The sequence below is a fragment of the Oncorhynchus clarkii genome, chromosome 17 (assembly GCF_045791955.1).
Source record: "Oncorhynchus clarkii lewisi isolate Uvic-CL-2024 chromosome 17, UVic_Ocla_1.0, whole genome shotgun sequence".
NCBI classification, from domain to species: Eukaryota; Metazoa; Chordata; class Actinopteri; order Salmoniformes; family Salmonidae; genus Oncorhynchus; species Oncorhynchus clarkii.
The window spans coordinates 11,579,064-11,607,001 of NC_092163.1; the positions used below are offsets into that span (position 1 = coordinate 11,579,064).

At 43.8% G+C, this 27,938-nt stretch overlaps 1 protein-coding gene and 1 pseudogene across 1 annotated transcript; both read right to left on the minus strand.

The window, feature by feature from the left end:
• Positions 1-21,854: 21,854 nt before the first annotated feature.
• Positions 21,855-23,310, minus strand: LOC139370638 (antigen LPMC-61-like; annotated as a pseudogene).
• Positions 23,311-23,584: 274 nt separating this feature from the next.
• Positions 23,585-24,352, minus strand: LOC139369573 (uncharacterized). Its single transcript, XM_071108823.1, has one exon. The coding sequence runs from the start codon at positions 24,331-24,333 to the stop codon at positions 23,620-23,622; it is 714 nt and encodes a 237-aa protein (XP_070964924.1). The 5' UTR covers positions 24,334-24,352; the 3' UTR covers positions 23,585-23,619.
• Positions 24,353-27,938: the final 3,586 nt, after the last annotated feature.

A 27,938-nucleotide genomic window follows, 5' to 3' on the forward strand; every position in this document is an offset into this window, starting at 1 on the left:
AATGCTGTTGTGGCTGAATGAAAGCAAGTCCCCACAAATGTTCAAACATCTAGTGGAACGCCTTCCCAGAAGAGTGGAGGATTTTATAGCTGTAATGTGGGGGAACCAACTAATGCCCATGATTTTGAAATGAGATGTTCAACAAGCTGGTGTCCACAACTTTGGTCATGTAGTGCACTTTAGATGTTAAGTTTCTATTTCTATTTTAGTTATAATTTTTCACAATGTTTTGATAATATAGATTTTTGCCTTTGCTACTATAGCCCACAGAAACACATTGAATAACACCTTTTTATAAATGGCAAAGTTTTGAAGTCTGTCCAATATCTAGGTGATGGCACATATTTAACCCTTTTATGTATCCCAATTTGCCACAAGTCCGAATCCAGGTGGTGAGTAATATGGAAACAAGTGTTAAACAAATCAAAATATATTTGGCATTCTTCAAAGTAGCCACCCTTTGCCTTGACAGCTTTGCACACTCTTGGCATTCTCTCAACCAGCTTCGTGAGGTAGTCGCTTGGAATGCATTTCAATTAAAGAGGGTGACACAGCACATTTTTTTTATGCCAGTTCAAGTAGGCTTTCCACTTTCCTTTTATTTAGCAAATGTGATAACACAATCACTCCGGACAGATAATTAACTCATTATATAAATCTTGCTGCAGCCTAGGCTACTCCTAAACAGAGATATGGGATGAAAACGAGATGATTTTTCAGTCTGATCATATAGGCTAATAATAGCAGCTGTGTGCAGCCCATGCGCCATGTCCATCTGGTCAGGGTAAACAAACTGGTAATGTTATGTATTTATAGTCCATTTGTGTCAGGAGAAAATGTGATTGCATTTGGTTTACATTCTAACTTGGGCTGGCCAGGCTGCCTATACATTTTCAATCCAAAATTAGTAACTGGAATTAATCAATCATAATAGTGATGACAGATGTGAGTTAATGTTTTATTAGGCTTACCGTTGCATAGCTCTGCATGATGCAAACAGGGCTGGCCCTCCCATTAGGCAAGATTACATGGCAGTCATTTTGGCAATTGGCTGCCACCCTCCGGTGCCCCGGATCAGCTTCTAAACCGCCTGCACGGCATGGGGACCAGCTCATAGCTATTGCTGCAGTTCCCGCCCCCGCCCTTTTTTCTCTTCTTCCGAAGTTCACTCTTACTATCTTTGATAGCTATGGTGATGTGTGTTTTTTATGGGATTATCCAACTGTGAAACAATAATGAATCTGCCAATTCAATTATTGAATTGTTTTTTTTGTTTGTGTGACTAAGACGGTTGGTGATTAAGGCAGTAGCCTAACCTATCCTGTTAACGTTAGCTAGCTCATACTAGTAGATATCAGCTAAAAGTAAGCTACAGAGATTTGAAACAAATTTGCTACCATGTCTAAGAGACAAAAAATGAAAGAAGCAAATAAAAAATAATGAATGAGAAAAGAGGCACAATCTTTAAACCAAAGAAATTTGCTGCTGAAATTGATCGGCGTGCAGCAATGTCCATCAGCCGGTATAGAGAACGACAAGCCTCCGGGGACAGGCGTTCATTCGCCGAGACGGACGAGCCCCTGTTCGTTCGCTGGTTCTAGCAGTGAGGAGGACGAGCCGGAGGAGCTATCCACTTCCACCAATGATTTGAGCTCACTGGGTGAACAAGAACGGGTGGCCACACCAGGCCTAGCCACACCTCCAAACAATTCTGGCGGAGACCCTACTATCTTGAACCCTGACTCAGATTCGTCGCACCCCATCCCAGATCACAGTGGTGCTGCTGCTAAATCCGACTCCCAGACAAAAAACATAAAAGATCCCTGTGATTGGCCATAATACACTGCTCTCAAAAAAATAAAGGGAACACTTAAACAACACAATGTAACTCCAAGTCAATCACACTTCTGTGAAGTCAAACAGTCCACTTAGGAAGAAAAACTGATTGACAATACATTTCACATGCTGTTGTGCAAATGGAATAGACAACAGGTGGAAATTATAGGCAATTAGCAAGACACCCCCAATCAAATCAATTCAAATGTATTTATATAGCCCTTCGTACATCAGCTGATATCTCAAAGTGCTGTACAGAAACCCAGCCCAAAACCCCAAACAGCAAGCAATGCAGGTGTAGAAACACGGTGGCTAGGAAAAACTCCCTAGAAAGGCCAAAACCTAGGAAGAAACCTAGAGAGGAACCAGGCTATGTGGGGTGGCCAGTCCTCTTCTGGCTGTGCCGGGTGGAGATTATAACAGAACATGGCCAAGATGTTCAAATGTTCATAAATGACCAGCATGGTCCAATAATAATAAGGCAGAACAGTTGAAACTGGAGCAGCAGCACGGCCAGGTGGACTGGGGACAGCAAGTAGTCATCATGTCAGGTAGTCCTGAGGCATGGTCCTAGGGCTCAGGTCCTCCTGCGAGAGAAAGAGAGAATTAGAGAGAGCACACAAATTCACACATGACACCGAATAGGACAGGAGAAGTACTTCAGATATAACAAACTGACCCTAGCCCCCCGACACAAACTACTGCAGCATAAATACTGGAGGCTGTGACAGGAGGGGTCAGGAGACACTGTGGCCCCATCCGAGGACACCCCCGAACAGGGCCAAACAGGAAGGATATAACCCCACCCACTTTGCCAAAGCACAGCCCCCACACCACTAGAGGGATATCTTCAACCACCAACTTACCATCCTGAGACAAGGCTGAGTATAGCCCACAAAGATCTCCGCCACGGCACAACCCAAGGGGGAGGCGCCAACCCAGACAGGATGACCACATCAGTGAATCAACCCACTCAGGTGACGCACCCCCTCCAGGGACGGTATGAGAGAGCCCCAGTAAGCCAGTGACTCAGCCCCTGTAATAGGGTTAGAGGCAGAGAATCCCAGTGGAAAGAGGGGAACCGGCCAGGCAGAGACAGCAAGGGCGGTTCGTTGCTCCAGAGCCTTTCCGTTCACCTTCCCACTCCAGGGCCAGACTACACTCAATCATATGACCCACTGAAGAGATGAGTCTTCAGTAAGGACTTAAAGGTTGAGACTGAGTTTGCGTCTCTGACATGGGTAGGCAGACCGTTCCATAAAAATGGAGCTCTATAGGAGAAAGTCCTGCCTCCAGCTGTTTGCTTAGAAATTCTAGGGACAATTAGGAGGCCTGCGTCTTGTGACCGTAGCGTACGTGTAGGTATGTACGGCAGGACCAGATCAGAGAGATAGGTAGGAGCAAACCCATATAATGCTTTGTAGGTTAGCAGTAAAACCTTGAAATCAGCCCTTGCTTTGACAGGAAGCCAGTGTAGGGAGGCTAGCACTGGAGTAATATAATCAAATTTGTTGGTTCTAGTCAGGATTCTAGCAGCCGTATTTAGCACTAACTGAAGTTTATTTAGTGCTTTATCCGGGTAGCCGGAAAGTAGAGCATTGCAGTAGTCTAACCTAGAAGTGACAAAAGCATGGTTTAATTTTGCTGCATTTTTGGACAGAAAGTTTCTGATTTTTGCAATGTTACGTAGATGGAAAAAAGCGGTCCTTGAAATGGTCTTGATATGTTCTTCCAAAGAGAGATCAGGGTCCAGAGTAACGCCGAGGTCATTCACAGTTTTATTTGAGACGACTGTACAACCATTAAGAATAATTGTCAGATTCAACAGAAGATCTCTTTGTTTCTTGGGACCTAGAACAAGCATCTCTGTTTTGTCCGAGTTTAAAAGTAGAAAGTTTGCAGCCATCCACTTCCTTATGTCTGAAACACATGCTTCTATCGAGGGCAATTTTGTGGCTTCACCATGTTTCATTGAAATGTACAGCTGTGTGTCATCCGCATAGCAGTGAAAGTTAACATTATGTTTTCAAATGACATCCCCAAGAGGTAAAATATATAGTGAAAACAATAGTGGTCCCAAAACAGAACCTTGAGGAACACCGAAATGTACAGTTGATTTGTCAGAGGACAAACCATTCACAGAGACAAACTGATATCTTTCCGACAGATAAGATCTAAACCAGGCCAGAACCACCCCAATAAAGGAGTGGTTCTGCAGGTGGTGACCACAGACCACTTCTCAGTTCCTATGCTTCCTGGCTGATGTTTTGGTCACTTTTGAATGCTGGCGGTGCTTTCACTCTAGTGGTAGCATGAGACGGAGTCTACAACCCACACAAGTGGCTCAGGTAGTGCAGCTAATCCAGGATGGCACATCAATGCGAGCTGTGGCAAGAAGGTTTGCTGTGTCTGTCAGCGTAGTGTCCAGAGCATGGAGGCGCTACCAGGAGACAGGCCAGTACATCAGGAGACGTGGAGGAGGCCGTAGGAGGGCAACAACCCAGCAGCAGGACCGCTACCTCATCCTTTGTGCAAGGAGGAGCAGGAGGAGCACTGCCAGAGCCCTGCAAAATGACCTCCAGCAGGCCAAAAATGTGCATGTGTCTGCTCAAACGGTCAGAAACAGACTCCATGAGGGTGTTATGAGGGCCCAACGTCCACAGGTGGGGGTTGTGCTTACAGCCCAACATCGGCATTTGCCAAAGTACACCAAGATTGGCAAATTCGCCACTGGCACCCTGTGCTCTTCACAGATGAATGCAGGTTCACACTGAGCACGTGACAGACGTGACAGAGTCTGGAGACGCCATGGAGAAGGTTCTGCTGCCTGCAACATCCTCCAGCATGACCGGTTTGGCGGTGGGTCAGTCATGGTGTGGGGTGGCATTTCTTTGGGGGGCCGCACAGCCCTCCATGTGCTCGCCAGAGGTAGCCTGACTGCCATTAGGTACCGAGATGAGGTCCTCAGACCTCTTGTGAGACCATATGCTGGTGCGGTTGGCCCTGGGTTCCTCCTAACGCAAGACAATGCTAGACCTCATGTGGCTGGAGTGTGTCAGCAGTTCCTGCAAGAGGAAGGCATTGATGCTATGGACTGGGCCGCCCGTTCCCCAGACCTGAATCCAATTGAGCACATCTGGGACATCATGTCTCGCTCCATCCACCAACACACCACAGACTGTCCAGGAGTTGGCGGATGCTTTATTCCAGGTCTGGGAGGAGATCCCTCAGGAGACCATCCGCCACCTCATCAGGAGCATGCCCAGGCATTGTAGGGATGTCATACATGCACGTGGAGGCCACACACACTACTGAGCCTCATTTTGACTTGTTTTAAGGACATTACATCAAAGTTGGGTCAGCCTGTAGTGTGGTTTTCCACTTTAATTTTGAGTGTGACTCCAAATCCAGACCTCCATGGGTTGATACATTTGATTTCCATTGATAATTTGTGTGTGATTTTGTTGTCAGCACATTCAACTATGTAAAGAAAAAAGTATTTAATAAGAATATTTCATTCATTCAGATCTAGGATGTGTTATTTTAGTGTTCCCTTTGTTTTTTTGAGCAGTGTATATGAATGGATCTTTACGGGATATGTTAGTGCAGGCAGGGCCACATCAGGGGAATTTCCCAAGAGATGAGGGGCAACGAAAATGTTCGGTGGCCCACTACAATAGGTGGATGGCGAACGGGGAGCGAGTGGAGAGACCATGGCAAAACGATGCAGCCTTCTGTTTTTGCTTCACACTCGTGCAAATCTGCGCTGGTCAGGGATGGAACCAAGGACTGGAACAATCTGTGCCACCGCCTCAGCTCGCATGAGAAGTTGCATGACCACCTAGATAGTTTCCAGAGGTGGAAGGAGCTGGAGATCAGGCTGCTGTACAAGCAAACTATCGATGCCCAAGGCCAACGGGCTATTGACGGAAAGACTCCCAACTGGGCAGCAGCTGCTACAGAGGCTTATAGCCCTGATACGCTTAAAGGCCACCCAGAATATTGCACTACGTGGGACCCCCGACTGGCTGAACAAGCCAAATAATGGGAAAATTCTGAAGTTTGTGGTAATGCTGTGTATCTTTGATGGAATCATGAAGAAGCATGTAAGGAGAATACAGTCCAAGGAAACACATGTGAACTACCTTGGTAAAAGAATCCAGAACGGAATCATTGACATGCTGGCACAAGAGTTTCAGCAGGCAGTGTGCAGTGAGCTAAAAGCAGCCAAATATGTTTCTATAATTTTGGACTGCACACCAGACAAGAGCAAAGCGGATCAGATGACTACAGTGGTGCATTTTGTTTCAACCGAGGATGATGGGTCAGTGCGCACGAGAGAGCACTTCCTGGAGTTTAGTGAACTGCTTGACTCAATGGGGTGGGCATGACCGAGTTGCTCATCTCAAAACTACAGAAACATGGCATCGCCATCATGGAGATGAGAGGGCAGGGGTATGACAACGGGGCAAATATGTGGGGGAGGCACAGGGGAGTTCAAAAAAGAGTGCATGATATCAATACAAGGGCATTTTTTTGTGCCATGGAGCACTCACTCATTTAATCTGGTTCTCTCTGATGCATTATTGTGTTTCTTGTAGGCAGCTGAGTTTTTTTTAACACCATCCAAGAGGATTTAGACATTTTTATCTGGAGCTACACACAGCTGGGACGTGCTGTGAAACCCCTCAGCACCATGAGATGGGAGAGCCTGGTGGAGGCTGTGAAACCTGTGCAATACCTGTGCAATACCAACTCGGGGAGAATTATGATGCCCTGTGCTAAAACAAGGTTGGAGGCAAACAGCATTGCTGCCAAGATGAACAGATTTGGCTTCATGTGCGCAGTGGTCATTTGGTATGACACATTGTTCAAAGTGAAAATCACCAGAAAGAGTTTGCAGGTGGTGAGTTTGAACCTTTCACAAACAGTGGCTCAACTGAACTCAACCAGGGTATTCCTCCAAGACTACCACTCCGATGCAGCTTTCGCTGGCGCATTAGCAAGCGCAAATGAGTTAGCAGAGGAGATATGTATTGTGCCCTGTTTCCGAGTGCAGCCCATTGTGACCCTCAGCAGAAATTCGAAGTACATTTCTTTAATCAGTTTCTTGATTCTGCTATTCTGTCCATCAACGAGGGCCCTACGCAGCTTGAAGAGCAAAGCAGTGTTTTCAGCTTCAAGTACAACACCCCACCGTCAAGGACATGGACACTGTCGTGCTTACCGGAGACTGCGCAACACTTGAGAGGGCCCTTACGTATGGGGATTCCAGGGACATCGACACAAAAGAGCTGTGTAATGAGCTCAAAGTCTTGAACTGGAGACTGGTCAGTGAGGCAAAACCACTTGACGCACTGGAGTATCCAGACACCAAATGGCAGACACCAAATGGCCTCCTTGTATCTCAATGCCTATGTTGCCCTGAGAGTTCTTCACACTCCCTGTGACAGTGGCAAGGGGAGAGCACACATTCTCCAAGCTCAAACGACCTGAGCTCTACTATGAATCAAGAGACTCAATGGACTCGCCACCATATCAATTGATCATGAATTGTCTTACAAAATCAACCTCCAACAAGCAGTGCATGCGTTTGCTTCCAGGACGGCCATGTAAGTCAACTTGTCTTTGAATGAAGGGAAGCGTTGATCATACACTCGTATTCATTCTATCACTAAGTAATTTATTAAGATGAATTATTTATCGCCTCTTTACTTTGTATTTGTATTTATTTAAATAGACTACATCCTAATCTCTCTCTCTGTCTCTCTCTCTCTCTTCCTCTGTCGCGCTCTTTCTCACACTCACTCTCGATTGGATTTCAGGACCATAGACAGCTAGAAAGAAAACATCGCTGACTGCAATGCAGGTCAACAGCAGAGGGAAGAGGCCACTCTATGCGGGCCACGAAATAAAGAAATGCTGAAACTGATGTTGGACAATCAAATTTAATATGTAAATAAATACATTTGTTAAGGCTGGGTCATTAACATAAAGCTTATTTTACACTGCTCCAACGAAACGAGGCACTTGCTTCCAAAGCTCAAATGATCTCACTCTTTTTTTACAGTTCTACAGGAATATTAAATTATATGTTAAATAAAAGTGTTATTTTTATTGTGTTGTGGCATGTGTGATAACAGGTGGCATATTTTTTGGCTGCATCGTGATTGCAACATTGTAACTTTCCAGTAAGGGCCCTCCTATATGTGCACAGGAGCACCAATCCTCTAATTACATATATAACTGGAGCCTATTTCTTCCTATTAAAAAAAAAATAAGTGGTGAGCCTACCTTATGCTATCCATAGATGTCGGTATAGCCAAATCCTCTAATACTGTCGCATGTACTCCTTAAATACCTCCGTGAAGGGTTTGGTGTGTTTGGTTAAAACCAGGGCTCGAATTGAGTGAGGGTATCCCATACCCTTTGTTAAAGAAAAGGGTATCTACTGTTTGCTTTAAATGTAGAAAAAAAATACATACAAGGAGTCCAGATTATATAAGGCGTTCTATAACAATGCTTAACTCTGTGGTGCCTTATGGTAGAAACAAGCTTCCAAATGCCTGCAAGAGGTGACTCCGATGCATATGAGGATGTACTGATTCCTCTCTATGCCATTCTGAAGCTGAGCCTATAATATTAGATGAGCTATTCTATCCCTATTAATTAAAAAAAAAAAATATTAGAAAGATGTTTGTTTGAACCCAGGAAGCTTTTAGGGAAGCACTTCTGTTGTTGGGTGGAAGCTTACATTTTTTCTGCATCGGTAGAGCCTCTGTCTGGGTGGAACGGGAACTTTTGAAAGTGCCATGATTAGATTCATAAGGATGTCTAAGATGTAATTACTTGAAAACAGCATTGCAAACAAGACACTCTGGTTAGACATTGGAGAAATGGTTTGCTTAGTTCTCTGTCCATTCTTCCCTGAGACGTTTATTTTCATTATCCACCTTTCTTTTGAGACTTTTTCAGCACAACATTTTCTCTTGATTTCAAGCTGTTTTTCCCCAATCCCTTCATAAAGATTTCATCTCACTAATGTAATAGCGACATTGGTGATTTTATCAATGTAATCATTAGGCTATGTTATTGACATTGAATTGATTATATAGCCTACTAACCAGATCTGTTAAAAATGTTGTTTAATTTGTAGAATATGACTATGAATTGGGCTGCTATTATGTTCTGTTCCTGCGACTTTTATCTTTAAAAAGCCTATTGCTGACCCCCTGCTGTAAATAGTTTAGCGGGGATAGGGGAGGGGGGGGGGGGGGGGGGGGGGTCGGCAGTTTTTGTCTTGCCTAGGGCAGCACAACGTCGAGGGCCGGCCCTGAATGCAAACATGCATAAAGCAAGATCAGCTCTGTGAGTTCTGTTGTCTATCAGTTGTTGTCTCTTTGTCTGGGTAGAGGAAAACCCCCCTCTTAATCTAGTCTAAATATAGTTAATATGAACAAGTATAAGGTTGCTGCAGTTTGACAGGGTTTTCATCCCCCCAGGGTGTAACGTCTGTCGTTAAATGGCAGACCAAGGTTCAGCGTGGTAGGCGTACATTTGAAATGAATTTGAAATGTTCCACCAAAAACAATAAACAACTCAACGAACGTAAAGCTAGGAGTGCAACACATGCATCACACAAAGACAAGATCCCACAACTGAAGGTGGGAAAAAGGGCTGCCTAAGTAGTATGATCCCCAACCAGAGACAACGATAGACCGCTGCCTCTGATTGGGAACCATACTCAGCCAACAAAGAAATATAAACATAGATTTCCCACCCTAGTCACACCCTGACACAGGGCCAGTTTTCTTCAGGAGTTTTTTAAAACCATTTGACTTGATTAGAAAAAACTGGTCCCATCATAGCCCATATAAAACCCTTTTACAACTGATTAATCACTGTCATACCTTATAGGGTCACGCGTTTTCCTGGTAATGTTAAGGTGACACCAGTCTGCTGGCAGTTGTCAGTTATCGTCAGGTATGTGGATGATCAGGGCTTTATTCAGGAACGTTTCTTGGGCTGCCTTGTCTCAAGTGGGCGAGATGCGCAGTCTGTGTTTGACTTTGTGAATTCTGAGATGTCCGAGTTTAACTTAATGGAAAAACCCTTTGCCCAAACCTACGATGGCGCAGATGTAATGGAATGCATCTGCTATTTGTACTTTCAGATAAATCCCCTACTAATCCTTGATTAAGAGATCTGGGGAAGTGTACCAAAAAAATTCTGTAGCATTGAAGGTCCCTAAGAACACAGTGGCCTCCATCGTTTATAAATGGGAGGTGACCAAGAACCCGATTATCACTCTGATAGAGCTCTAGATTTCCTCTGGAGTTCAATCTCTACAGCACTCCACCAAGAGTGGCGAGGTGGAAGCCTCTCCTCAGTAAAAGGCACATCACAGACGGCTTGGAGTTTGCCAAAAAACTCCTAAAGACTCTAAAACCATGAGAACAAGATTTTCTGGTCTGATTAAACCAAGATTGAACTATTTGGCTTGAATGCCAAGCATCACGTCTGGAGGAAACCTGGCACCATTGAGTGGCCCAGCCATAGCCCGGATTTGAACCCGATCAAACATCTCTGGAGAGACCTGAAAATAGCTGTGTAGCAATGCTCCACATCCAACCTGACAGAGCTTGAGAGGATCTGCAGAGAGGAATGGTAGAAACGTTCATTTGTAAATCATTATTATAACGCAAATGAAACCTAGAGTTCAGTTTATATAGCCATATAAAACAAGTTGTGTATGTATTTGGTTGTGAAGATCTTAGATTACATGTAAAAAAAAACTACTCAATAAAAAATAAAAAAGGAATACTAAAATAGCCAATGTATTGTATACATGTTGTATACATCATAACCCGAGGGGGGTCGAAATTGTTGTTCAATTGTTGCATGTACATTTTTTAGTATCTAGATATTGTGTTATATGTTAGAATGTCTAATAAACAACTAGATTGTATACATGAATGATATTGTTTTGTTTTACCTGCACCTGTATGCAGACGATACAGTTGTGTACTCTATCACCCGCCCTGCTGATCAGGCTCTATCTGATCTACATTACGCTTTCTTTATTTTGCAGAAAAGCTTTATTGACCTTATATTATTGTTGAATAGATGGAAAACTAAGTATATGTTGTTTTCTAGGGTACACAAAAATTATTCTAATGATTGAAGTGTGCGTACCTAGTATGGTGTATCAGTATATACGTTAAGTTGTCTAATAAAAAACATATTGATGAGTTAGTTAATTAAGATGCTGAATATAAAAAGGGGCTTCTTCATTTGAAGAACAATGGGAAAGTAATTCTGCTTTGAACGTTGATCAACTTGTAACTGGTATCTAGTGAAGAGCTCTTCTTTGTCTACACCCATTCAGCATCGTTCACACCCTCTTATTAAGCTTTAGCTCCACCCATCTTGTTTCACTCTCGGAGCACATACTTGATGCTCTGGCCGATGATTTGTTTACCTCTGGATAACAAGAAAACAGCCTAACCTGTTCTGCTGGCAACAATTTCATTACACTTTTTTGCAGACGTTTACTGACACCGGACATATTCAACGGGTGTTGTACACACGTCACGTAAAGTTAGCTAACGAGCCAGCCAGCTAATGTTAGCTAGTTGAACAACAATGAACAAAGTGCCAACACTGCCTATCAGACTAACTAGAAAAGCAAACAGCTCTGGGAATTGAATAATAACATCTGCAAGGGAGCCAGCCAGCTAATGTTATCTAGCTAACAATGAACCTAGCTAGGTAAACAATTTCTAAGAACACACAAGTCATGTAATGTTAGCTAACCAGCCAGCCAGCTAACTCTATCTAGTTAAACATTACTGAACAAAGTGCCAGCAATGCCTAAGATTAGGCTCTAACTAAAAAAATGAAACAGCTCTGGGAAACGAATAAGAATGTCAGCTAAGGAGCCAGCCAGCTACCGTTAGCTAGCTAACAGTACACTTTAACTTGAAATGAAACCACTGTCAAAATTAGAAATGTGTCATATCTGTGTAATATCTAGCTAACGCTAGACTATCAACATGCATCTCCCTGTCAGGAATGCCATACCAGGGTTGCCCTTAGTTTGAAGATGTAATCCGGGGACAGGTGTTTTGTCCATCTCTTTAGCTATCATACTCTAATTCCACTGATTTCAAAACATGATCCTCCAGAAAACGGAGAGCAACGCGAATGCAGTTCCACTATATAAAACAATTCTTAAAAAGGGCCTTTGACAGGATTACCAACACAGACTGACGAGATCAAATAGACAGTCGACTTCAATGAGGCAGACCAATCCGAACTCCTCTCTCGGCATGTCCAGCCCACTCATTATCTTACAATCATGGCTAGTGAGAAGTTTGCTTACTTTTACTGTGGCTTAACCAGCAAGGCTCGTAATTTAACAATTGTATTTGCAGATGGCATACGTTTGTTATTAATGCACATAAAAGTTCACATGCTTGAGAAGGCATTTCTGCCAAAAAACGCATTTAGATTTTTGCATTCAAATGGCTCTCCTGTGAAGTCGTGACTTGCGACATACGCCTAGTTTCCTGAATCGGGTCACATATGTGTTATTTCATAGTTTTAATGTCTTAACCTCTCTGGGATATTCGGGACGGTAGCGTCCCACCTCAACAACAGCCAGTGAAAGTGCAGGGCGACAAATTCAAAACAACAGAATTCCCATAATTACAATTCCTCAAACACAAGTATTTCACACCATTTTAAAGATAAACTTGTTGTAAATCCAGCCACAGTGTCTGATTTCAAAAAGACTTTACGATGAAAGCACACCAAACGATTATGTTAGGTTAGTACCTATTTACAGAAAAACACAGCCATTTTTCCAGCCAAAGAGAGGAGTCATAAAAAGCATAAATAGAGATAAATGAATCACTAACCTTTGATGATCTTCATCAGATGACACTCGTAGGACTTCATGTTACACAATACATGTATGTTTTGTTCGATAAAGTTCATATTTATATCCAAAAATCTTACTTTACATTTTCGCGTTACGTTCAGTAGTTCCAAAACATCCAGTGATTTTGCAGAGAGCCACATCAATTTACAGAAATACTCATAATAAACATTGTTAAAAGATACAAGTATTATGCATGGAATTTTAGATCCACTTCTCCTTAATGCAACCGCTGTGTCAGATTTCAAAAAAGCTTTACCGAAAAAGCACACCATGCAATAATCTGAGTACAGCACTCAGACAACAAATCAAGCCATAAAGATATCAGCCATGTTGTGGAGTCAACAATGTCAGAAATAGCATTATAAATATTCACTTACCTTTCATGCTCTTCATCAGAATGCACTCCCATGAATCCCAGTTCCACAATAAATGTTTGATTTGTTCAATAAAGTCCATTATTTATGTCCAAATACCTCCTTTTTATTAGCGCGTTCAGTACACAATCCAAACTCACGACGCGCGGGCAGGTCCAGGCGACAGTTCGGACGAAAAGTCACATTACAGTTCGTAGAAACATGTAAAATGAAGTATAGAATCAATCTTTAGGGTGTTTTTACCATAAATCTTCAATAATGTTTCAACCGGAGAATTCCTTTGTCTGTAGAAATGCGATGGAACGCTGCTAACTCTCACGTGAGCGCGCGTGACCAGCTCGTGTCTCTCTGGCAGACCTCAGGAAGTGATATGACCCCATTTCCACTGTATCTTGGATAGGCAAAGAGTTGGAAAACTACAAACCTCAGATTTCCCACTTCCTGGTTGGAGTTTTTCTCAGGTTGCCTGCCATATGAGTTTCGTTATACTCACAGACATCATTCAAACAGTTTTAGAAACTTCAGAGTGTGTTCTATCTAAATATACTAATTATATGCATATTCTAGCTTTTAGGACTGAGTAGCAGGCAGTTTACTCTGGGAACCTTATTATCCAATCTACTCAATACTGCCCCCCTGTCCCAAAGAAGTGAACTATTATTCTACAGTGTAGAAAACAGTAAAAATAAAGAAAACCCTTGAATGAGAAGGTGTGTCCACATTTGAATGGTACTGCATGCTAGACAAGAGATTGTCCGACAACACAGAATTTACATTTTTACATAAAAGATGACCATTGAATGAATATACAATTTCATCCCATGTCATGAGTCTTTGGCCAAACAGACAGTCGACTACAGCAGGCAAATGTGTCGAGTTGTGTCAATGTTTGTGAATGAGTTCCAGGTGACACATTATGCCTGCTAAGCTTCCCTGCCAGAGCCTTAACGGCTTCATTGTTGGAACTTAAACGGATCCATTTAAGGTCTGGGTTCTCATACTATGCAGTTTGATGATTTTACCAACAATACTTGGTTTAGAAAAATATATATGTTCTTAGACCATCTGTTGTCTGTTCGGGAATATCTTTGTTAATTGATAGGTTTAACCATTCCAGTCATTGTCAAGTTCAAGTACACTGAATTCATTTTTTAAGACCCTGTGGTACGATAAATGGACTTGCAGGAGGAATGAGCTATAGGTTAAAAATCTATAAATTTAAGCAAGAAATATCAGGTTGTTGCATGGGCTGCATCTTAATCCACTTTACCCGCCTGCCCATGTCGCCCTTCCGCATCTGGTGTACGGGGCCGAGCTACAGCTGAGTTTGTCAGACCATGTGACATAACTGAAATCCATCTTCTCACGAAAGCGTCTGTGGCGTCTGAACGGTTTGGCCTACAAACTATTATGACCACTATGGAAAGGGGAGACTCACAAACATGGTTCTGTTTTGCTCTACGACCCTTACAAGTTTCACATACTAATCTGAAGGTAACCCATACAAACTAATGGAAGTATGGAGGTAGTTGTGCCAACATCCATAAAGGGTAAATATGTGCCATCACCTAGATATTGGACAGACTTCAAAACTTTGCCATTTATAAAAAGGTGTTATTCAATGTGTTTCTGTGGGCAAAAGTAGCAAAGGAAAAAAATTCAATATTTTATCAAAACATTGCGATAAAATGTTGATACATAAAGTGTCCCAAAAATGCATACAGCTAATTGATCATGGTATGAACATTTAAAACAATTCCTTATGTTAGCTTAGTACTCTCCCTAAGGCTCTGACTGAAGTTGAAGAATACGTCTGGATTGTCAACCTTGTGTACAATGCATGTCTACATAACTACATCTACATCCCCCCCATTGCAGCTATAAAAGCCTCCACTCGATGTTTGAACATTGCTGCGGGGACTTCCTTCCATTCAGCCGCAACAGTGTTAAAGGTCAGAAACTGATGTTGGTTGATTAGGCCTGGCTCGCAGTCGGCGTTCCAATTCATCCCAAAGGTGTTCGATAGGGTTGAGGTCAAGCCTCTTTGCAGGCCCATCAAATTCTTACACACTAATCACACACTGTTTCTGTATGGACCTTGCGTTGTGCACAGGGGAATTGTCATGCTGAAACAGCAAAGGGCCTTCCCTCAAACTGCTACCACAGTTGGAACCACAGAATTGTCTAGAATGTTACTGTAAGCTGTAGGGTTAAGATTTCCATTCACTGGAACAAAGCGGTCTTGCCCAAGCCATCAAAAACAGCCCCAGACCATTATTCCTCCTCCAAACTTTAGTTGGCACTATGCAGTCGGGCAGGTAGCGTTCTCCTGGCATCAGCAAAACCCAGATTCATCCTGCCAGATGGAGTGATCAGTCTCTCCAGAGAACTCACTTCCATTGAGCTAGAATCCAATGGCAGTGAGCTTTCACCAAGTGTTGTGACCGAGGACAGACGATTACGCGCTACAGCATTGTTCTGAGAGTTTGTGTGGCTTATCACATTAACAGGACTTATTTCACCAGGGTAGCATTTGACAAACTGACTTGGAAAAGTGTCATCCTATGACTGCGCCACGTTGAAAGTCACTGAACGTAACGCGAAAATGTAAATTAAGATTTTTGGATATAAATATGAACTTTATCGAACAAAACATACAGTGAAGGTCTGACATTTCGCCACTTGACAACACTAATGTAGAGCCAATCTTTGAATAACCGGTAGCAAATGTAAACCCCAGATATTTGAAAACTGAGCCACATTCTCTTTTACTACAAACTGCACTGACAACCCACATTATCTGTTTGAAATCAGCAAGCACAGTGGGCACAGGAGAACCCTCAGTATTTCAATGACATTTTTATTGATTCAATCATGCAAGAGTAGCAAGAGCACCGGCAACTTCCTGGTCAAAACAAAAGCATGACTAAAACCTGAAAGAAAATAAGTGTCAGCAACAAAATCTTATTTCATTAAAAGTCTCACCATCAGCTTCTAAAGGATGAGTCCACCATTAGATTTTCCTGTTGGCCGAAACATGGTTAGTAAAAAGGACTTTAAATTCAGAACGCAAAGTTAAAATCAGATTAAAGTTGTACGTTAACTTGTAGGATCCTTTACTAGTGGTGGGTATGTGCTTAGTTCAAATATGCCAACACTGTCATTGGGAGCTATTCCACTGTTAAACAAACAATGTTCCCAGGAGTGTAGCGAGTTTGGGAGAAGACAGTTTTGCCATTCTCGTAGTGCGATTTGGAACTGTAGGAACTGATTTTTTTATTTCACCTTTATTTAACCAGGTAGGCTAGTTGAGTAGTTCTCATTTGCAACTGCGACCTGGCCAAGATAAAGCGTAGCAATTCGACACATGGAATAAACAAAACAGTCAATAATACAGTAGAACAAAATAAAACAAAAAGTCTATATACAGTGAGTGCAAATGAGGTAAGTTAAGGAAATAAATAGGCCATGGTGGCGAAGTAATTACACTATAGCAATTAAACACTGGAATGGTAGATCGGCAGAAGGTGAATGTGCAGGTAGAGATACTGGGGTGCAAAGGAGCAAATAAATACCAGTATGGGGATGAGGTAGGTAGATAGATGGGCTGTTTACAGATGGGCTATGTACAGGTGCAGTGATCTGTAAGCTTATCTGACAGCTGGTGCTTAAAGCTAGTGAGGGAGATGTGAGTCTCCAGCTTCAGAGATTTTTGCAAGTCGTTCCAGTCATGGACAGCAGAGAACTGGAAGGAAAGACTACCAAAGGAGGAATTGGCTTTGGGGGTGACCAGTGAGATATACCTGCTGGAGCGCGTGCTACGAGTGGGTGCTGCTATGGTGACCAGTGAGCTGAGATAAGGTGGGGCTTTACCTAGCAGAGACTTGTAGATAACCTGTAGCAAGTGGGTTTGGCAACGAGTATGAAGTGAGGGCCAACCACCGAGAGCGTACAGGTCGCAATGGTGGGTAGTGTATGGGGCTTTGGTGACAAAACGGATGGCACTGTGATAGACTGCATCCAGTTTGTTGAATAGAGTGTTGGAGGCTATTTTATAGATGACATCACCGAAGTTGAGGATCGGTGGGATGGTCAGTTTTATGAGGGTATGTTTGGCAGCATGAGTGAAGGATGCTTTGTTGCGATATAGGAAGCCGATTCTAGATTTAATTGTGAGATTGAGGGCATCAAGCTTAGTTTGTAGGATGGCCGGGGTGTTAAGCATGTCCCAGTTTAGGTCACCTAGTAGCACGAGCTCAGAAGATAGATGGGGGGCAATCAATTCACATATGGTATCGAGGGCACAGCTGGGGGCAGAGGGAGGTCTATAGCAAGCGGCAACAGTGAGAGACTTGTTTCTGGAAGTGAATTTTTAGAAGTAGAAGCTCAAATTGTTTGGGTACAGATGTAGATAGCCTGCAGAGTTCTGTATTACTATCTTTGAAGTAGATTGCAACACCGCCCCCTTTGGCATTTCTATCTTTGCGGAAAACGTTATAGTTAGACATGGACATTTTGTGGTTTTCCTAATCCAGGATTCAGACACGGCTAAGACATCTGGGTTGGCAGAGTGTGCTAAAGCAGTGAGTAAAACAAACTTAGGGAGTAGGCTTAAGGGTACGTCTAAAGACTATACGAACTGGCCATCTAGCACGTTCAGAACAGAGAGTAAAAGGAGCAGGTTTCTGGGCACGATAGCATAGATTCAAGGCATAGTGTACAGACAAAGTAAGGTAGGATGTGAGTACATTGGAGGTAAACCTAGGCATTGAGTAATGAAGAGAGAGATGTAGTCTCTAGAAATGTTTAAACCAGGTGATGTCATTGCATATGTAGGAGGTGGAACAACATGGTTGGTTAAGGCATATTGAGCTGGGCTAGAGGCTTTACCGTGAAATAGGACAGTAATCACTAACCAGGACAGTAATGGACAAGGCATATTGATATTAGAGAGAGGCATGCGTAGCCAGGTGAGCATATGGGTCAAGTGAGTGGTTGGATTGGCTGGAGACACGGCAACTCAGACAGTTAGCAGGCTAACAGTTAGTAGGCCGGGGCTAAACAAGCTAGCAGCTAGTAGACCGGGGCAAGCTAGCAGTTAGCAAGCCGGGTTAGCAAGCAAGCAGTTAGCATGGGCTAAATGTTACAGACCGGGCAGGTAAGCTAGCAGTTAGCAGGCCGGGGCCGGCAGCTAGCAGTTAGTAGACCAGGGCAAGCTAGCAGTTAGCAGGCCGGGTTAGCAAGCAGTTAGCAGGGGCTAGCAGTTAGCAGACTGGTTTAGCAAGCAAGCAGATAGCAAGGGCTAGCAGTTAGCAGACCGGGTTAGCAAGCAAGCAGATAGCAGGGGCTAGAAAGTTAGCCTTTGGGGGACGTCGATGGGGGTAAGTCTGTTTTGCCTCTTCGTGCGGTGACGTCGATAGACCAGTCGTGGAATTAGTAGGGTTCCATGTAGCTCTAGGTAGCTAGCAGGCCTAGCTGGTTAGCATAATGGGCCTTCAGTGGGCGTCGCGCCTGAGGAGCCTGTTGGGAGTCCTCGGGCAGATTATGTCGGTATTCCGGTCGTAGGGGATCTGCGGGGTTCCATGCCCGTACCGGCTGTAGAAGGGGTCTGGATATTGTGGCCCTGGAGTATACTTCAGTGGTAGCACAGGAGCCCTGGCCGGGCTAGCTTCAAGCTAATTGGTGCTTGCTCTGGAATGGAAACGCTAGCCAGGAGTATTCATCCGGGATTGCGGTTAAATAGTTGTGATGATCCAGATGAAAATGTTAAGTTTGCGGTAGGAATCCGGGGATAAATATAACAGGTCCGTTATGCTCTGGTTAGAGTCACGTTGTTCGAATTGAGCTTTCCGAGCTGAAGGTTAGCTGATGACCGCTGGCAATGGTTTGCTGACTGATAGCTGGTAGTTAGCTGGCTAGCTTCAGTTGAGGGATTCCGGATCCGAAGTAAATATAAATACTTTAGGAAAAAAAAGCAGGTCCACGCCACATTGGGTGAGGCAGGTTGCAGGAGAGTATTTAGATGTTGAGGTTTAGCAAAATATTTTAAAGGATATGCGACGAAACGGATGGCGACGATATATACAAGGGACACGACAGGACAAAGATGTCTGACTGCTACGCCATCTTGGATAAGTGTATTGGGATGAGAACTGACTGTTCAAAGATGCTGGCCTGAGAGCTACCAGAACCAATGTCTTTATTGCTTCCGTAGTGCTTCTGCTAAAGGCTTTGGTGACAAAACGGATGGCACTGTGATAGACTGCATCCCATTTGTTGAGTAGAGTGTTGGAGGCTATTTTATAGAAGACATCACCAAAGTCAAGGATCGGTAGGATAGTCAGTTTTACGAGGGTATGTTAGGCAACATGAGTGAAGGAGGCTTTGTTGCGAAATAGGAAGCCGATTCTAGATTTAATTTTGGATTGTAAATGCTTAATGTGTGTTTACAGTCTAGCCAGACACCTAGGTATTTGTAGTTGTCCACATATTCTAAGTCAGAACCGTCCAGAGTAGTGATACTGGACAAGCTGGCAGGTGCGGGCAGTGAACGTTTGAAGAGCATGCATTTAGTTTTACTTGCATTTAAGAGCAGTTGGAGGCCACAGAAGGAGAGTTGAATGGCATTGAAGCTCATCTGGAGGTTATTTAACACAGTGTCCAAAGAAGGGCCAGAAGTATACAGAATGGTGTCGTCTGCGGAGAGGTGGATCAGGGAATCACCTGCAGCGAGAGCGACATCATTGATGTATACAGAGAAGAGTCAGCGGAGAATTGAACCCTGTGGAACCCCCATAGAGACTGCAAGAGGTCCGGACAACAGGCCCTCCGATTTGAAACACTGAACTCGATATCAGAGAAATAGTTGGTGAACCAGGCGAGGCAATCATTTGGGAAACCAAGACTGTTGAGTCTGCAAATAAGAATGTGGTAATTGACAGAGTCGAAAGCCTTGGCCAGGTCGATGAATACGGCTGCACAGTAATGTCTCTTATCGATGGCGGTTATGATATCGTTTAGGACCTTGAGCGTGGCTGAGGTGCACCCATGACCAGCTCTGAAACCAGATTGCATAGCGGAGAAGGTAGGGTGGGATTCGAAATAGTCGGTAATCTGTTTGCTGACATGGCTTTCGAAGACCTTAGAAAGGCAGGGTAGGATAGATTTAGGTCTGTAGCAATTTGGGTCTAGAGGATAGTGGACCAATCTAATGGTTTTATAGAGGGAAATCTAACTATCCATTGCACTGTGTGAGCTTAATCAAGTGCACCTTTTAATGCAGGCTAATGAAGTTCCTGCCAGGGGCTTTTGCAGGTGCAACCTCAGTGGTCCGGTAGAAATGTGTTGTGCAAAAAGGCTGCACACACATTGAGATTGTGTCCAAAAATTCCATACTGTGACAAATTAAATGAAGTTGTCTGTTGACTTATCCTAGACAAGAGATTGTCCAACAGCAAAGTGTAACTTCTTGTAGAAAATGCAATGCATATACAATTTCATTCATGTTCATGAGTCTGGCCAAACAGAGTCAACTACAACAGGCAAATATGTCAAGTTGTCCAAAAGTCCTGGGTGACATCTTATGCTAGCTAAACTATCATGCTAGTGCCTACCAGCTTCCTCTTTGGAACTTAATGGATCCATTTAAGGGCTGAATTCTCATACTATGCAGTTAGATTAATAATTGGTTAAGAAAAATTAGCATGTTTGAAGACAGTCTGTACAGAATATATTTGTTAATTGATAGGTTAAGCCGTTCCAGGCATCGTAAAAATCAAATACACTTGAATCCATTCCATAGGAGCCTGTGGTACAATAAATGGACTAGGAGGAATGGGCTACAGGTGAAGAGTATTGAGGCAGTCAAAGTAAAAGGCCCATCAAAATCCAGTTGAAGCTAGAACATTTTGAATGGGCTGCGTCTCAATCCACTGCATCCGCCCATCGCCCTTACGCATCTGCGGTGGACAGGGGCCGAGCTACAGTGGTGTTGGTCAGACACCCCAAAAATGCAGTCTCAAAAACATCTATAATGTCAGAACGGTTTGGCCTACAAACTGACCATTATGGGAAATTGACTCCCGAACATAGTTACATTTCCCTCTATGACCCCACAATTGTAAGACAGGTTACCCATACAAACAGAGGTATGGCGGTAGATGTGCCAACAGGGGTTGAAGCATCCAAAATAACATTTGAGCCATCAGCTAGATATGGAACAGACACTTCTAAACTGATTTGACTCTTTGCCGATTGTGGTATGGGCTATACTATAAGGCCAAATTCAAGTTTAAAATCAAAAGGTCACTCAATTCTAGTAGCTAAATGAGCCAAGGTCTGACCACCTAAAAACCATTCCCTATATGTTAGCTTACTCACCAACAACTCAGACTGAGGTAGAAGACAGTCTCACTGTATACAAAGCATGCCTACATCTAAAGTATGAACATATGAAGAATGTCTGACAACTCACCCCTTGACAAATGCTCTTATGTAGACCAGAAACTTCCTGGTCGAAACAAAAGCAGAAAGAAATGCAGTGTCAGCAACATAGAATGTTAAGTAACCAATGTCAAAACAATTCTCAACATTAGCTTCTAGAGGATGAATCCATTACATTTTCCTGTTGATAGATACATGGTTAGTACAAAGGACTTCAAATATAGAGAGCAATGTTCAGAGCAGGTTAAAGTGAACCATTACCTTGCAGAATCCTTCACTAGTGATGGATATACGCTTGGTGCACCAATACCAACAAAACTGTCCTTGGGAGCATTTCCACTGTCAACAGGCATAGCCTCCCTAGGAGTGTAGCGGGTTTGGGAGAAGACAGTTCTGCCATTCTCGTAGTGCGATTTGGAACTGTAGGAATACATTGGGATGGCACCTGACTGTTCAACGATGCTGGCCTGAGTGCTACTAGAGGCACCATCTTCAGTGCTTTCGTAGTGCTTCTGCTGAGACATTGGTGCCAGTTGCTTCTGGGGCATTTGAGCTACATGCCATAATTGCTGAGGCATGGGGGTCAGTTGGTGCTGTGGCATGGCAGTGTGTTGCTTCCGCTGCTGGGACATTTGAGCTGGATACCTCACTTGCTGGGGTATGGTGGCCGGTTCGTTCTGCTGCGGTTCAGCAGCCGGTTGCTTCTGCGGTATTTGAGCTGGTTGCCACTCTTGCTGAGGCACGTCGGTCAGTTGCTTCTGCGGTAGAGGCATGGAGGCCAGTTGCTGCTAGGACATTTGAGCTGGATACCTCACTTGCTGGGGTACGGCGGTCGGTTGCTCCTGCGGTAGAGGCGTGGAGGCCGGTTGCTTCTGCTGCTGGGGAAATTCAGCAGGATGCCACACTTGCTGATGCGTCTGCGGCATGTTGGTCAGTGCAGCGACTTGTTGCTTCTGGACCATTTTAGCTGATACCACACGTCGTGAGGCTGCTGGGGCATAGGGACCGGTTGCTTCTGTGCCAGATGCCACACTTGCTGAAGCATGGCAGCTGGTTGCTTATGCTGCTGGGACATTTGAGCCGTTTGCCACAGTTGTTGGGGTATGGCAGTCAGTTCCTTCTGCGGTAGATGCATAGGGGCTGGTTGCTTCTGCTTCTGGAGAAATTGATCTGGATGCCACAATTCAGCAGGTGGCTGGGGCATGGCGGTCTGTTTAATTTGCTGCTCAGGTTCAGTAGCTGGTTGCTTTTGCTGCTGAGGCATTTGAGCTGGATGCCATACTTGCAGGGGCATGGTGGCCTGTTGCTTCTGCGGTTGAGGAATTGGGGCTGTTGGCTTCTGCAGCATGGTGGCCAGTTGTTTCTGCTGCTGGGGATTTTGAGCTGGATACCATGCTTGCTGGGGTATAGCTGTTGGTTGTTTCTGCAGCATAGGCATTTGGGCCAGTTCCGTCTGCAGCATTGAGGCATGGAGGCCAGATGCTTCTGGGAAATTTGAGCTGGATACCTCACTTGCTGGGGTATGGTGGCCAGTTCCTGTTGCTGCTGGGGAATGTGCACTGGATGCCACACTTGCTGAGGTACCTGGGGCATGGCGGTCGGTTCAATTTGCTGCTGAGGTTCAGCGGCCGGTTGCTTCTGCAGCTGGGGATTTTGAGCTGGATACCATGCTTGCTGGGGCATGGCGGCCGGTTTCTGTTGCTGCTGGGGCATATTCACTGGATGCAAAACTTGCTGAGTTATGGTGGCTGGTTCCTTCTGCTGCTGAGGTTCAGCAGCCGGTTGCTTCTGCTGCTGGGGACATTGAGCTGGAGACCACACTTGCTGGGCCAAGGCGGTCGGTTGCTTCTGCTACTGAGGTTCAGTGGTTGGTTGCTTCTGGGGTATTTGAGCTGGATACCACACTTGCTGAGGTTGCTGGGGTATGGCGGTCAGTTCCTTCTGCGGTAAAAGCATTAGGGCTGGTTGCTTCTGCTGCTGTGGAAATTGAGCTGGATGCCACTCTTGAGGCATGGTGGTCAGTTACTTCTGCCGCCGAGTTGCAGCTGCTTGTTGCTTCTGGACCATTTTATCTGGATACCACACGTCATGAGGCTGCTGGGGAATGGGGGCCAGTTGCCACAATTGCTGATGCTTGGCAGCCGGTTGCTTATGCTGCTGGGGAATTTGAGCGGATTGCCTCAGTGGTGGAATGGCGGTCAGTTCCTTCTGCAGGTGACGCATAGGGACTGGTTGCTCCTGGGGAAATTTGGCTGGATGCCACTGAGGTTCAGCGGTTTGTTGCTTCTGGGGCATTTGAGCTGGATGCCACACTTGCTGGGGCATGGCAGTCAGTTGATTCAGCAGCATTTGAGCTGGATGCAACACTTGCTGAGGTTGCTGGGTTATGGAGGCCGGTTCCTTCTGCTGCGGAGGTTCAGTAGCCGGTTGCTTCTGCAGCTGGGGCTTTTGAGCTGGATACCATGGTTGCTGGGGCATGGCGGTCAGTTCAATCTGCTCTTGAGGATCAGCGGCCAGTTGCTTCTGGGGCTTAGCTGGATACCACACTTGCTGGGGCATGGCAGTCAGTTGCTTCAGCAGCATTTGAGCTGGATGCAACACTTGCTGAGGTTGCTGGGTTATGGAGGCCGGTTCCTTCTGCTGCTGAGGTTCAGTAGCCAGTTGCTTTTGCTGCTGGGGCAATTGAGCTGGATGCCACACTTGCTGGTGCATGGTGGCCGGTTGCTTCTGCTGCATTTGAGCTGGATACCATGCTTTCTGGAGCATAGCTGTTGGTTGTTTCTGCGGTATAGGCATTGGAGCCGGTTGCTTCTGGGACATGGTGGTCAGTTCCGTCTGCTGCTGAGGACCAGTAGCTGGTTGCTTTTGGTGCTGAGGAATTTGAACTGGATACCACATTTTCTGAGGTGCCTGGGGCATGGGGGCCAGTTGCTTTTGCAGGATGGCTCCCAGATGTTTGTTGCTCTTCGGTCAGCTGTGCTTGCAATTGAGCTGTTGGAGAGTTGTAATTACCATATCCTTTAGACCTAAGGGCCTGTATAGAGCCATGCTGCATCAGAACCTGGTGCAGGATACCCATCACCTAGGTTAGATAAAGAAAAAAAGTAAAATGGCAGCCTTTGAAGTTATTGGTACCACAACAGTTACTTGAAATTAATGTGTAGAAACTCAATTGATGTAGAACAGGTTATCCCGCCAATTAGCAGGCAACAAAGCAAAGAAACTCTTTAAAAAAAGAAAGTCTGTTATAAACAAAGCTACCTGTAACACCTGAAGTACAAGGGAAACAAACTAGAGCAATACTTTTAAAAACCTACCTGAAAGCGATTCCAATCATCACGGCCATTTTGCGCCTCAAAAGCTCCCCAGTAATCAGAAATAATGGCTGGTATAAGCCCTAGCATAATATTCCTTATGATGCATCTGGCAGGCTTTTTTGGTTGCTCCTTTTAAACAAATCCCAGACCCTTCTAATGTCATTGGCTAATTAAGGACAGCTGTTAGCCCCTGATCTACATTTGATTCCTAATTCCAAATTGACCCCTAAATCCTACACCCTGGCCTAAACACTTCTGTGCATCACAAATGATTGAATAAGCAATATGGCAACAATTGCATCCAGCCTATCAGAAGGCAAGGTGATGCAATTACCATATTGCTATAACCTATCTAATCGTTTAAAATACCCATAAGTGACTAAGTGGTAGGTGTAGGGGCTAGGGGTTGATTTGGAATTCAGAAATTTACTCAGGTGTGGTTGATTCTCTAATTGAATTCCTGACAGGTTTGACAGCCCTTACTCTAAAGCACGCTTCAAACTCATTACACGGAGGGCCAAGTGCCTGTGGGTTGTTGCTCCTTCCTTGTACTTGATTGCTGAATTAAGGCCACTAATTACTCCCCTCACCTACGGTAGTTGTCTAGGTCTTAAACAAAAACCTACAGACACTAGGCCCTCCATGGAATGAGTTTGACACCCCTGCTCTAAAGTAGGAAACACATTTTGTCTTGGCACTTCATTGATCGGTTTAAATTATTGCTTGTACAAAATTCACTTGGTTCATTTGAAGATTAGAGGCTAAATGAGCAGTTAGGCACCATTATTTTACACATGCCTTCTTTTAAACCGTGTGTTTCATTCAGCATAGCAACAGTAGATGGTTAACATGTTTCAGTTGCACATAGTGCCACATCTTGGACAAATTCTGAATTCAGACAGACGCCAATTAAACACTCACATTATGCAAACACTGCACACACATATGCTTTAATTAGGCAAACATATAGTAGGGCTCGTTTGAGTGGTAAGGCTAAAGCAACTGACTGTAGACCAAAGTCAAGAAGTTAAGTCGGGAGAGGTGCATCTGCTACAACCGAAATTCGGATAGTAAAGTCGTTTTCCAACAGCAAGGCTCAGATCACCATGGCAGTGTTGCCATTGTTTATAAAAGGTTTCCTTTATAATGTCAAAAAAACATGTCTCCAACACCCACTCACAAACTGAAATAATTTATGTTACATTATACAATCAATAAATGAGAGAGAGCCTCAATCACATCATTTATGCACTGTAGGCTACACATTAACTGCAGCAAATTGGTTCCTGTTTCAGTCATGTTCTTTTTCACTTGGGTTAAACAAAAACAATAATGATTGGGTGACAATGGAGATCCCACATGACAGGTGATGGCTGCAGGATGAAGTTGGTGAAGAGCAATTGCAGAAACTTGGAAATTCTGCAGATTTTTGTAAAGTTCATGCAGTCGACATATAGACTCACGTGGTAAATGTTTTATCCCCAGAACGCAAAACACTTTGAAAGGCGGTGACCAACAATTGTCACCGACTTGACAATAGTGATCAGCTCGAAGGTGCCCACTATCTCCATAAAATGTCTCCCTCATATGGATGAAATAAAACAAGACAACAACCCGTCTACCCTCCTTTGTGGAAGCTATTTTTCCAATGTTGTCTCAACTTTGATTGCAGTACACATCCACAAACACATAAACACGAATGACACTGTTTAGATAGCTATGCATATATCTCCAGCCCCCTTAAATCTGCCAAAGTGTTTCCCTATTCCGACTGATGTTTCCGCTTGCATTCCATCTCTGATAATTATACTTGATTCAATGTCTGTGCCTTGAAAATGCCAATCTCCTTTTCTTCTCCTGTTTCTTTCAGCATAGCAGGCAGACAATCTGTTCTTTTTTCTGGTGTTTTATATTCACCCCGAGTGCTCCAATCATTCTGTACTTTATTGTACGACCCTTAATGTCTAGTAAACTCCCCTCTTCCACTGCTGTAGGCTGGCCTACTGTAACTGGAAGGCAAATGTATGTCACTTAAATCAGACCGGGTTCAAATACTATTTAAAATATTTCAATTAATTTCACATACATTCAAAGTAAGTATTCTGATCTTTGATTTGAAAATATAAGTAGTTGAATGTTATGTATTTGGAAATACACTTGGAAAGTGTTTGAAAAACTCAAAATCACACACTATTTTACACTCCAATGTATTAAATAAGTATTTGAAAATACTGTCAAATAGTACAATTTGTATTATAACCCAGATATTATAACTCAGATACTGAAATACACATGTTTTTGAATACAGGTCTGCACTTAAATGTAGCATTTGCATGAAAATACACAGATATATATTGTATTATACTGCAACACATTCTATTGTATTTGTTGTTTCTTTGCGATTGCATTTGAAATCCTCAACTGTTGTTTTTTCTGAAGACAGATTCCAATTATTTTTTCTCTGTTAGACCGTCCAGGCTCTATTAGTCTACTGAGGTCAGTCAGTTGCGATTGTAACCATCAGATCCAAAATCTCAGTGGTGAGTAGCCACTGAGCTGTTGTCAACTCGCAGATTGCAGTCCTCACATAAAGACACACCATGCCCACCAGAGCACACACATAGCCTACATCAGATTCAGGCAGAAATCAATACGGACTCCAAAACAGACAATTATTATTTACATTCATTTATTTGTTTGTTTTACAACTCAGTTTTAGGATCAGGTACTAGTGCCTGCTTCACCTCCTAAAATTAAGAAAAAAGTATTTGAGAAGCAATGTAGATAGATTATATAGAGGCAACTCAGTATAATTCACTGCTGCTTTCTATATATTATCAAAGCCACTTAAACGTATACTGCTCCATAGACATGGGTTCAAAATTAATTTGTTTCTTTCAAATACTTTTTTAGCTGCTCATAATTGAGAGTTTATCTGTCACTCCGGGCAGGCTCAATCATCCCTCAAAGGCATTTGAAAGAAAACCAATAGTATTTGAACTCAGGTTTGTTTTCATCTCAGAC